This window comes from Eleutherodactylus coqui, chromosome 9 (genome assembly GCF_035609145.1).
Source record: "Eleutherodactylus coqui strain aEleCoq1 chromosome 9, aEleCoq1.hap1, whole genome shotgun sequence".
Taxonomy (NCBI): domain Eukaryota; kingdom Metazoa; phylum Chordata; class Amphibia; order Anura; family Eleutherodactylidae; genus Eleutherodactylus; species Eleutherodactylus coqui.
The window spans coordinates 137,499,783-137,512,909 of NC_089845.1; the positions used below are offsets into that span (position 1 = coordinate 137,499,783).

Sequence of the window (13,127 nt, forward strand, 5' to 3'; positions counted from 1 at the left end):
TCTGAATAACGCCGGACTTACACAGCCGTAGGTGGATCCCTGCTGTGAGCCCGGCTGTGACCCTGCGTACGGCCGCGTAATGTACTGCGCATAACTGCGTACTTACACGGGCGGTCATGCGCAGTACACTTTTTTTTTTGTTGTTTGTATTTCCCGCACCGTCGCTTAGCGATGACGCGGGTACCCGCAGCCCGTATACAACGTAGTTGCGTATGGGCTGCGGGTATATCCATGACCATGGAGCACAATGGGCTCTATGTTGCGGATATCCGCGGTAAAATAGAACCTGCTGCGTTCTCTTTTCTGCGAGTGGATTACGCAAATCCGACCCGCTAATGTGAGCGGAATTGTGTAATCCAATGCGATTGATCTGCGTATTACCGCTAATCAAACGCATGCGGAATCCGTAATTCCTATCCGGTCATGTGAGACCGGCCAAAGGTAGATCGCTACCATTTTTTCACATGACCGGGGACCGCTCAACGAGGCCACCCGTCACTGCTCCAGGCTCTCTGTGACCGTTGGTCGCCGAGAGCAAGGAGATATTAAGTTTCCTGGGCTCCCCGACTCCTGCGCATGTGTCCGGTGTTTTGCCAGCGGTCGCATGCGCAGAATACGTGAAAGTTCACGGAAGAAGCTTGCGTCGGGGTGCAAATATGGAGGCCTCCGGTAAAAAATTTTCTCTCCTCTCACCGATCGCATCAGTGAGGGGAGATGAAGCTTCACCTTTTTTTAACTTTTACGTGATCGCCATTATTCTTTGGATAACGGCGAACACGTGATCAGGAACCGCTCACCGCGGCCCTCCGTGAAATCTCCAGGCTCTCGGCTAAGTTTTGTAGCCAGGAGCAGGGAGATTTTAAAAAACCACGGCTTTTGCGCATGCGCCTGCCACATTGGTGACGGGCGCGTGCGCAGAAGCTGGGTTGAGGTCCGCGGATAAATCCGCAGGCCTTAGGTACGTCATTTCATCCTCCCTCACGGATATGATCCGTGGGGGGAGATGAAACGCAAGCTTTTTTTAACTTTTTAAAACTTTTTTTTTACTTTTTGCACTTTTTTTTTTTTTACCTTTTACCCCTTTATTTTTTTTACTTCTTGCACTTTTTTTTTAACTTTACATGATCACTGTCATCCATTGGATGACAGTGATTATGTCCCCAGTGACATCCCTCTGCTCTTGGCTACACATGGCAGCCAGGAGCAGAGCAATTTTGAATTTCCCGGGGCTCGAGCCCCTCTGCGCACGCGCCCGATGTCAATCATCGGGCGCGCATGCGCAGACGGGGATTTCGGGTCCCGGGACATCGGGACATCGCAGAGGACCGGGGGTGAGTATCTTCACCTCCCCTCATGGATCCGATCCATGAGGGGAGGTGAAAGTTTACTTTTGTTTTACTTTTTAAACTTTTTCGCGATCACCGCTATCGCAATGGATAGCGGTGATCGCGGGCCCGGGGACCGCTCACAGTGGTCCCCGGTAACACCTCCTGGTTCCCGGCTACCTTCAGGAGCCGGGAGCCAGGAGATTTTAAATTTGCCGGGGACACCCGGGCTTCTGCGCGTGCGCGTGACGTCATCGTCAGGCGCGCATGCGCAGAAGGCCGCCGGCGGGTCCAGGAGGACCAGATCTCCGGGGGACACCGCCGACAAGCCGTGTGAGTATTTTCAGCTGCCGTGATGGATCCGATCCATCATAGCAGCTGAATTACTACTTTTTTACACTGTTTTGTTTACTTTTTTGCGATCGGCGCTATTCATTTTATAGCGCCGATCGCAATTCCGGGGGGGACTGCCCGCATCCTGGGATGACAGCTCCATGCTGTCGGCTACCTGCGGGCACCGACAGCATGGAGCTGTCACGTCCTCAGGCCAGTGGGCATCAATCCAAAGAGGATGCATAAAACTACGTCCTCTAGGATTAAGGCCCACTTTCTGAGGACGTAGTTTCCCGATGGGGCCGTCGTTAAGGGGTTAATGCACAATGTACATTACAAAGTGCATTAATATGGCCATACAGAAGTGTATACCCCAACTTTGTTTCGCGGGACAACCCCTTTAAGGGTTTTAGTGAACTGTAAGCTTAACTGGAGCAACCAGTGTCAGGCAGCTGCTGCCAAGGCAAATAGGATCATGGAATGTATCAAAAGAGTTCTAGGGGCGCATGATGAGAAATTGGTTCTTCATCTTTACAAGTCACTGGTCAGATCACACATGGAATATTGTAGATAGTTTGGGGCACTGGTACTCAAAAAGGACATAGCAGAGCTTGAGCGGGTACAAAGGCGGGCAACTAAAGTAGTAAATGGAATGGGCGGACTACAATACCCATATTTAGTTTAGAAAAAAGAAGGCTGAGGGGCGACTTAATAACTGTGTATAAATATATCAGACATAGAAGAGGGTTCTTTACTGTAAGAGTGGTGAGACTAGAGAACTCTCTGCCTGAGGACATGGTGAAGGGGAACTCACTAAATGAGTGCAAGAGGGGCCTGGACGTCCTTCTTGAGCAATACAATATTACATGTTACATCACTGATTACTTCAGAAGGGTCAGTGATTCGGGAATTATTCCGATTGCCAGATTGGAGTCAGGAAGGATTTTTTTCCTTAAATAAGGAAAATTGGCTTCTACCACATTGTTTTATTTTTTGCCTTCCTTTGGATCAACAATAGGGGGGGTAGGCCAAACTGGTTGAACGTATGTCTTATGTTGGCCTTACGTACGACCGGTATGATACTGTATTACGTGGACAGTCATTCATCTAAGTGGCTGCAATGAAGAACTGAATGCTGTAACAAGGAATGTATGTAGCGCTTGAGACACATACTGCTGCATGGATTTCTCACAATTTAGAGTTCCATAGGATGCTGCCACATGGAGGAAGATCATCTGGCTGGGCAAACCTAACGGGTGTCCCTAGCATGCGTCCACATGATGCCCTCCTTGTGGCTGGCAGACTATGCAATCGCACAAGTCGCATGTAGCTAAGGCCGGCCATGCTCACCCTCTTTTCTCTTTTTCATTGGCTAGACAATAGCTTTGTTAAAGGGATTGACATGTTAAAGGGATTACCCAGTTCTAATACTACAATGCAATGTTAATTACTCATTACTGATAGCTCAAATCGAAGAGATAAGGGCAGAAAATTTAGGGGTCTTTGTCAACCCGTGGGGGTTCAAAATGTTGTTGGTTGTTTGTAAATGCTGCAGAGGGGGAAAAAAGGAGAAGTTTTATATTGGACTTAAGTTGGCTGCCCTTATCTCTTTGATTTGGACTTTTGGAAGACGGACGGTTCACTATCCTTTGGGCCTTGCATTCATGGTACCTCGCTGAATTATATTTTATTAGTATGTGCTGCTGAATACTGGAGTTTCATTACTGATAGCTGTGACCATTTGGTTGTTTCAGTGTCTTACTTCAGTGTTGTCTGTATTGAGCAGTTTGAGTCGTAGATTTTGGGGGCTCACGCTGGTAAAATAAATGTCAATTGACTTGTTGGTAGCCACTATAGCGTGAAACAAGGAGACCCTCTTCTGACAGGTGTATCCAGAACACCAGCCATGGTCTTGGGGCCCTGAAGTAAAACATAGAACGGTATAGTGAAATCATCAGATTAAATAGAAGAGAAATCTAGCAATGGAAATATTAAAGGGGTTGTACCAGGATCACAACTTACCCCTGTCCACGGGATAGGGAACAGATTCTGATCCATGGGGTTTCTCAAGAGTGAAACCCCTACCAATCCGAGAATGGGGGTACTGTGTGCCCTGTCCTCCTTACTGTGGGAGGAGACTGAGTGAAGTGCTGGTTGCGCAATTGCGCTGCTGCTCCATTCACTTCCAATGAGACTGTGGAGGTAGCCGAGTGGCAAGCGCTCAAGTAGTTCTGCCCACCCCATAAAAGGAATGTAGCGCAAACTGTGCTTGTTCGGCCAGTCCTCCATTCATCCTGACGTTACTGAGGGGAAGAAGCCACCCAACAGTCACAGGAAGAGAGAAACACAGTACCTTTGTTCTTGAGATAGGCAAGTCTCAGCAGTGAGACCCCCACAGATCAGCAAGTTATCCCCATCCGCTACTTGTGACCCTGGTACAATCCTTTTAAGTCACACCTACCATTGATAAGGTCCACATAGCCATCCTCCAGCACAGCCACAGGGGAGAGGCGTCTAGTCTCAGTGTCGGGATCAAGACTCTCAATTGCAAGCATCTCATAGTTTAGGCCAACACACTTGTAGCTCTCCCAGGTTGGCATGTACACACATGTGTTGTCCCGGATAATCCCTGATAGATGCAAGCACAGATTACTGAAGCGGAATACACAGATCATCTATAAGCAACAGGCCTCCGACACAGTTATGTATTTTGGGGCTGTGATCCCATTATAGCCTACAAGGCTATAGCAGTTTGAGACTCACCATCTTTCTTTAAATGGCTAGCAATCAGGATTGTACAGTAAGAGGGGATTCTGCTATCTATACATCTATTTAAGCACCCAATAGACTATCCCTGTGCATAATAAATAATAAATCTTTTTATTTGTATAGCATCAACTTATTCTGCAGCTCTTTCAGGTAACCTATTACCTGAAAGAGCTGCAGAATAAGTCGGTACTCATTTTACTGACCTTGAAAGGATGAGTCAACCTTGAGCCATCTACCTGAACCAAGTGGGGATTGAACTCGCAACCTTCAGGTCATGAGCAAGAGCTTAGGAGTGCATTTCTGCTGCCTCAGCACTCTGCACCACACGTCACTCATGACTTCTCTCCATCTTTCTTTTCTGCTTCTCTACTGTTCATCTTCCCGATCCTACGTACCCTGCTATACGGATATTTTTGGTATAACTTACCGTAAAATCTCTTTCTCGTAATGTTCATTGGGGGACACAGCCAGACCATGGGATATAGCCACTGCCACTAGGAGGCGACACTAAGCACAAATGTTAGCTCCTCCCACCGGCTATATCCCCCCTGCAGGCACTCAGCTAATCAGTCTGTATGCAAGCAGTAGGAGCAGCCAGCGGGAGTACGACCATAAAATAATGCATTTTTATTAACAGAGACTTTTTCTCTTTTTTTTTTACATACCAAACATATAATGTTCTGGACTAATCTTACGCCATCTGTGACCGAAGAGCAGAAAGTTCCCGCAACCGCTCTTTAAAGAAAAGGGGTGGGTGCTGTGTCCCCCAATGAACGTGTTGAGAAAGAGATTTTATACCAAAAATATCTGTTTCTCGTCCGTATTATTGGGGGCCACAGCCAGACCATGGGACATCCAAAAGCAGTCCCGCAAAAGAATGGGGTGGGCTATTTACAAGAATGGTCCCGAGAGTTCAAAGGACCGCCGCCTGCAAAATCTTCCGGCCAAGAGCGGCATCTGAAGAAGCAGCCGTATGGACTTTATAGAACTTTGAAAATGTGTGCAAGGACATCCAGGTGGCTGCCCTGCACACCTGTAATGCTGAGGCCCCGTGGCGAACTGCCCAAGAGGCCCCCACCGTCCGCGTGGAGTGGGCCGTAATCCGAAATGGCGGTGAGCGACCTGAGGCGCGGTATGTCTCCGTTACCAAAGATCTTATCCATTTTGCAATGGTTATTTTCGAGGCCGCTGATCCCTTGTGGGGCCCCTCCGGAATAACGAAAAGTGTCTCCGTTCGCCGCAACTCTCTGGTTCTCTTTACGTATAGCTTCGATGCCCTTACCAGGTCCAAGCGGTGCAGCGCTCTCTTCTTCGCATGCACTGGAGTTGGGCAAAAGGAAGGTAAAATGATGTCCTTATTAATATGAAAGGCTGAGACCACCTTCGGGAGGAAATCTGGGACCGGCCTCAACACCACTTTATCCTGATGAAACGTCATGTAGGGCAGTTCTACTGATAGGGCAGCCAATTCGGAAACTCTCTGAATTGAAGTAATTGCGACTAAGAATACCACCTTCCAAGATAGCAGTCGCAGGGGGACTTCTCTCAGTGGTTCGAATGGGTGGGCTAGCATAGCCTCCAATACCAGATTGAGGTCCCACGTTTGAGTGGGCGGCCTGAACGGTGGTGATGTATGGGCAACTCCCTGGAGGAAAGTTCGCACCGCCAGCCTACTGGTCTCTGAATTGGTCTCTGAAAGAGCACCGCAAGCGCCGATACCTGGCCTCTTAGCGAGCCCAGTTTCAGCCCTGCCTCGCGGCCTGACTGTAAAAATGCCAAGACATTCGCTAGGGAGAATTGCATAGGCTGGATGTGCCGCTCCTCACACCAGCCAAAGAACCTCCTCCAGACCCGGTAGTAGATTCTAGATGAGGCCGGTTTTCTGGCCTGTATCATTGTTCGAACTACGCTCTCTGTGAATCCTTACCTTCTTAATATTTCGGTCTCAATAGCCACGCCGTCAAATGTAGCGATCTGGAACCCGGGTGGAAGAGTGGTCCTTGGGACAGAAGATCTTCCCGCTCCGGCAGCTGCCACGGTACGTCGGACAGCAATTCCATGATGTTTGCGTACCAGCTTCTTCTCGGCCAGTCTGGTGCTATCAGTATTATGGACCGTCCTTCCCTCTTGATCTTCCCCAACACCCTTGGGATGAGGGGGAGGGGGGGAAAGATATACAGGAGCCAGAAGCCTCCCCACGGGATGGTTAGTGCGTCTGCTGCTATTGCCTGCGGGTCCCGAGATCGGGCTATGAATGGCCGAACTTTGTAGTTCATCCTGGATGCCATGAGGTCTACGTCCGGTATGCCCCACCTCTGACAGATCGTCTGGAAGACGTCCGGATGTAGCCCCCACTCGCTGGGTTCCACCGTCTCCCGGCTGAGGAAGTCCGCCACCCAGTTGTCCACGCCTGGGATGTATACTGCAGAGATGGACCGTAGGTGGCTCTCTGCCCAACTGAGTATACCGGCTGCCTCGCTCATTGTGCCTCTGCCCCCTGTGCTCCGCGTGTCCCCTTGGTGATTGACGTATGCTACTGCTGTAGCATTGTCCATTTGCACTCGAACGTCTTTTCCTTTGAGGTTCGGCTTGAAACGCTGGAGCGCTAGCCATATGGCCCGCAGTTCCAGGACATTGATTGGGAGTTTTGCTTCGCTCTGAGACAATTGACCCTGAGTTGACTGACTCCCCAGGGTCCTGCCCCAGCCAGAGTGGCTGGCGTCCGTAGTCATTATCACCCAGTGGTTTGGGCCTAGGGCTCGACCCCTTTGAACCCTCCCGGGGCTCAGCCACCAGTTTAGGGTGTTCCGGACCGGGGGGGGGGGGGTGTCACCTGAATTCGATGGTCCAGGGTCCGCAAGGACCTGTTCTAACGTGACAGAAGCAGGTGTTGGAAGGCCCTCGATCGGAATTGTGCAAATGGTATGGCCTCGAAAGATGATACCATCTGGCCTAGTACCCTCATGCACTGTCTGATGGTCACTGCTCTCCCGTGCATCAGGGACCTGATGCTGTGAAGAAGTGTTTCCCCTTTTGTTCGTGGTAGCCGAATCTGGTGTTTCCTGGTATCGAACACCATCCCCAGGAATTCCAGGCGTTGGGTTAGCACTAGGCAGGATTTGCTGTGATTTATTATCCAGCCAAACTTCTCCAACGTCTGTATCATGATGCGCAAGCTCTCGAGATTGTCGTCTAGCGACGGTGCCTTTATCAAGATGTCGTCTAAATATGGGATGGCCACTATGCCCCTTGCATGGAGGAGTGCCATCACCGCTGCCAGGACTTTTGTAAACACTCTCAGAGATGTCGAGAGTCCAAATGTCAGAGCCGTAAACTGGAAATGCTTTCCTTGCGCCTCGAAGCGTAGAAACTTCTGATGCGCCTCCCCAGACTGGAATGTGGAGATATGCATCCCTGATGTCCACTGAGGACAGGAATTCCCCTGGCTCCATGGATGCTATCACGGATCTGAGGGACTCCATCCGAAAGTGTCTCGTTCTGACGTGCCGGTTTAGCCGTCTTAGGTCTAGTACTGGCCTGACCCTGCCGTCCTTTTTGGGCACTAAGAAGAGGTTTGAATAGAAACCTAGTCTCTTTTGACCAGTCGGCACCGGTTTCACTATTCCTTGCGCCAGCAGGTTCTCCACAGCCTGTTGTAATTTGGCCGCTCCTTCCAGGGTGGCCGGCACCCTGGATCTTAGGAAAGCATCCTGGGGTAGAGTCATGAACTCGATAGAGTACCCGACGGCCACGATTTCCCGCACCCAGGCATTAGTTAAGTGGTTCCACCATATCTCCCTGAATAGGGAGAGCCTGCCCCCCACCCTGATGACACTGGGTGGGGGTGGGAACTCATGCTGTGCTCTTCGTGCCAGTGCCCCTGGTAGTTCCTGCCCGGGACCGCCAAGCTGGTCTTGATTTAAAGGTGGGGCCCTTCCCTTGGTCGGTCGGGGGCCTTCTCGATTGGGGCCACTGCCCTGTAACGGGCCGAGACGTGAATCGGCGGAAGGACCAAAAAAAGGGCCTTTTCTTCGATGGGACTTTCTCTCTCCTTGTAGGTATCTGCGGGAGAGAAGTACTTTTCCCACCTGTGGCGTCCTTGATTAGGTCGTCCAACCTGGCCCCGAAGAGCCTGTTGCCCTCAAAGGGCAGTTTTGTGAGGACCATCTTAGATGCTGCGTCCACCGACCACCCCTTCAACCAGAGGGTTCGCCATGTTGTGACTGATGCAGCGGATGCCTGGGCCACAAATTTTGCTGCGTCCAATTCTGCCGCACAAACGAATTTGCCTGCCTGTATGATGTTATCCGTGGCCTCCAATAGCTCGCTGGGTGGGGCGCCTGCCAGGATGTCCTTCTGGAGTTGTTTCGCCCAAGCCACGGAGGCCTTACTTACCCAGGCGGCCGCAAAAATAGGTTGTAGGGCCGTGCCCGCCGACTGAAAAGCTGACTTCGCTAGCGTGTCAAGCTTTCTCTCCTGAGGGTTTGTTAATGCCGCGACCTCGGCTGACGGTAGAGCTGTACCGCTGGAGAGACGCAACACTGGTGGATCCACCGCCGGGGGTGCCGACCATTTCTTTACGAGGCTATCTGGGAAGGGATATGTGACCTCCCAGTTTTTTCCCGGGTGCCTAAACCGCTTGTCCGGGTTTCGCCACTCCTTTTCAATGACCTCTGCAAAGTCTTGGTGGTCCGGGAACACCTGTCGAGGCCGTTTCTGGCGTTTGAAAGATACTGTCGCCGGGGTTGCCTCCACCGGCTCCTCTGAAACCTGTAACATCTCCTTGACAGCTATCACCAAGCTGTTCATCAGGGTTGTCAGTCGCGACACCTGCTCGGCATCCAAGTCCGATAGGGACGAGACCCCTGAATGCTCGCCCTCCTCTGAACCACTACTCTCCCCAGCCGATGATTGTGGCTGTTGTGCCCGGGCCGTATTCTGAGAGGAGCACGAGGCCCGGGGAGAGTCTGAGTGGGATCGGGCCGGTCTTGCGGTATGTCCGAATGGACTCTCTGGATCCCCGGGAACCATGATAAGAGTCCCTGGACCGATGGGACCTGGAGGGCCTGGAAGATTTCCTGGCATGACGGGACCTGCGGGAGGTGTCCTCGCTACTGCGGGATCTCTGCCTTTTGCGTGATCTCCCCCTCGCGTGTTCAAGAGGATACCTCAGAGCCGGACTCTAAATGGCACAGAATTGCTGCCGACGAACTGGCTAGGCCTGAGACTGCAGCCGCAAGCGACCTAGCCCATTCCGGTTTGGCCCCCTGCTCCACAGGGGCGGTGGGGGGCACCGGGGTCCCTGGAGCCGGGTGCGTCGGGGTACATTTTGCGCAGCGGGGGTCGACCTTGACGGCAAGCGAACTTGGTATTGCATAAAGTGCATGCATAGTATTTAGCCCTCCCCTTAACCGGGCTGGAACCCTCTGATCTGGGGTCAGACATGGCGTACTGCAAGGGAGACCTCCACCCAAAGGGGGGGGGGGGTTACTCGTGCTGCCGCGGGCAAGTACCTGCAGGTGGGGGGGGGGGAGGAGGAACCGCTGGAGTGCTGCCTTGGCAGGGCTTACCCGGTCCTGCAGCTGTTACGCGGATTCCTTCGTCCAGCTGGAGCCTCTGGGTCCTAACCCGCCCGGTGGTCTTCCAGACGGTGACATGGGTACCAGTAGTCGTGAATGCTGGTGTTCACTTGGGCAGGCACTTGTACTTGTTTCCCGGCTGACCTCAAGGTTGGCGTTGCTGGTTGCCATAACGCCCCTATTGGAACCGTAGCTGCGTCTGGTCCTTAAGCCAGTGCCTTGAACAATGCCGCAGCCTCTGGTTAGTGCTGCGGCTGGTAGCTGGTACTGCGTCCGGCGCTGCGGCCAGTGGCCGGCGCTGCGTATGGTAGCTGGTGCTGCGGCCTGTCAGGTGCCGGTATCTGGTGCTGGCACTGGGACCGGTCCTGCTGTCGCTGAGGTCGGTGCTGAGGTCCATTTGGTGCGGCGCTGAGGCAAGGCTGGCGTCTTAACAAAGACTGAGCTTGCCGAGCTGACTGCATAGCAGGAGCGGCCATCTCCCCATCAGGCTGCTGCTTTTCAATTGCCCGTGGTTGGATGGGGCGTGGCTTGCCCCAGAAAACACGCCAGAAACCCGGAAGTGCTCCCTTTTGGCTGAGTGGTGGCCGAGCTCGGCGCCCCACCCCCTGGGGCGCCGCATCAGCTCACCGCCGCTCTCAGGTACTTTGCCCTGCCCTGTGGCCGCTCCCTCCGGCGTGGCCGGCCGCCTGGAGTGCTTTGGCCGCGCACCGCTCATCTTTGGGGGGGGGGGGGTAGATGGCCGGAACGCGCACGCTGCCCACTGCAGCCCTCCCGGTCCTGTGGACTCCATCTGCGGTGTTGGGCGCCCTCCTGCCGCTGTTCCCATAACCCGGTCGCATCTGTGCAGGTAAGAGGCTACTGGTTCTTTCCACCTGGGTGAGGGCAGATTTTCAGGGGTTTCTCGCCGGTCCCACACGTCCAAAGGAGGGGTCCGATTTGTGCTCAACCCACCGCGTCCAAACTCCAGCAGAGTTCCCCCCTGGTGCCAGTAATCAGAGGGGCGCCACTCCAGGGGGGGGGGGGAACCCTATAGCTGGCGGCAACCGACGCCAAATGCACAAGGCAGGGTCGGGCCACCTTTTCTTCCATGGGCAAGACGCCGCAGAGTGGTGGAGACACCCTCTGCTTGCTTCTCCCCCGGGAGGACGGGAAAGCCAGGGAAAAGCCCCGACTCCCCGGATTCCCGCACTTAGTAACGTCTGCCTCCTGCAGACACTATGCTAAAGACTGATTAACTGAGTGCCTGCAGGGGGGATATAGCCGGTGGGAGGAGCTAACACTTGTGCTTAGTGTCGCCTCCTAGTGGCAGTGGCTATATCCCATGGTCTGGCTGTGGCCCCCAATGATACGGACGAGAAATTACCTTTCTCCTCCCACCCCCTTTTTATTTTTATTTATTTTTAAACGTCGTTACTTGGTTTCTTACTGTAATTTATGTTCAGAATGGATGCAACTTAAGAAACGGGAGAATAACACAATATTTTTCTGGTTATCAAAACCAGTACCTCAGGCATATTCATTCTTGAGAGGGATATACAGAGGGAAGGCATATGTCACCCACAAAATTACTCCCTCTAAGTCTATATGAAAATTTGAATCAATTTTTATAAAGCAAAAGACAATACAACAAATTACACAATTTATTTTATAAAAACCTATTTGTTATATCTTTGACATTTTAATGCATTCATGTTTCTTGTATTAATCTGAAAGTTTCAATAAAAATCCTTTGAATATAAAAAAAATTTAGACTCCTCTTTACTTTTTTTTTGTCCTTGTAGGTGATTTGAACTTGTGATCATTTGATCGCTTCTGCAGTACAATGTAATAATATAGTACATTACATTGCCTGTAGCATGGCTTGATAGACTATCTGTCATATCACAGTATAGTCAGCCATGCAAGTGCTGGGGGCCTTCAGAAGGCTCCAAGCTCCCATGGTAACCGGACGCACCTAACAATCTATTGGCAGGGGTCGAGCAGAACCCCTCAAAACTTATCGGAGGATTTAAATTCTGCTGTTAGAACTCACAGCAGCATTTGCATAGTTGCAATCAGTGTTCATGCTGATTGTGGTGGTTGCCGACGGGTGTCAGCTAGGAGAAAAAGTCGGTTCCCATGTTGTATGGAGAGGGATCCGCTCCCGATCCCCCTCCATACAAACCCCAAATGCACAGGTCATAACTGTACGTCCTGTGTTGTTAAGGGGTTAAGTACTTATCTAGTTTAGTTTTGGCCCGGTCTCATATTCAATGTTTTTGTAGTCCTAAGGTATTTATTTACCTTTGTTTGTCGCCACCTGTGACACAGGAATTCGATTTCCATTCAAGTCAGTGAACATGACTTTCGGTATCCTGTAGTCTCCAAGACCGTACCTTGCGTCTCCATCCCACTGGTATTCTGATTGTGGTACTACAGCCCCGATCTTCCCCAGAAAAGATCCGTCAAGATCTTTCAACAATGTCTTCCTCTTAGCATCGCAGGTCATATCTATGCAGTCAGAGGGGTTGGCTTTTCTATAGCGACAAAACAAAAATATTTAAAGGGGTTGTCCCATGAAGGAAAGTTATTCCCTAACCACAGGATAGAGAATACCTAGATGACCGTGGGTGTCTAACTGCTAAGTCTTCCACTGATCAAAAGAACAAGAGTCCCAATTGAGAACAATTAAAAACAACTACCTTACCCAACTCGTGCGGGAGCCAACTAGAGGGAGGGCCACTCTGGACGTATAATTAACTAACAAACCAGACTGAATAATGGGGGTGCAGGTTGAGGGACACTTGGGGAACAGTGATCACAAAAAAACTAAACCTTAGTAAAGCAAAATCTGATCAGCTTAGAATTACTATCGGTAACATTAATTGAGACAACATCCTCAAAAATATCAGTACAGAGGACAAATGGGAGAAGTTTAAAAACATCCTAATCACCTTATGTGAGCAGTTCATACCCTTTAAAAATAAAAGAACTACAAGTAGAAGGAAACCAATGTGGCTCGACAAGACTGGAAGGAGGGCAATAAACAAAAAAAAGAAAGCGTTTAAACTACTAAAACAAGGCAGCGAAGAAGAGTTAAAATCATACAGGGAAAAAAAATATGTAAAGAAAATATCAAAAT

The 13,127-nt window shown here is 51.0% G+C and overlaps 1 protein-coding gene across 3 annotated transcripts in view; it reads right to left on the bottom strand.

Moving 5' to 3' along the window:
* Positions 1-13,127, bottom strand: part of PKHD1L1 (PKHD1 like 1) — a 195,482-nt gene that overhangs the window by 22,336 nt on the left and 160,019 nt on the right. For all 3 annotated transcript variants that reach the window (XM_066578545.1, XM_066578543.1, XM_066578544.1), the window contains 3 exons: positions 12,290-12,522; positions 4,120-4,287; positions 3,421-3,578 (listed from right to left, as the gene is read on the bottom strand). In XM_066578545.1, the coding sequence (XP_066434642.1) occupies positions 3,421-3,578; positions 4,120-4,287; positions 12,290-12,522 (559 nt within the window). The remainder of the gene's footprint in view (positions 1-3,420; positions 3,579-4,119; positions 4,288-12,289; positions 12,523-13,127) is intronic.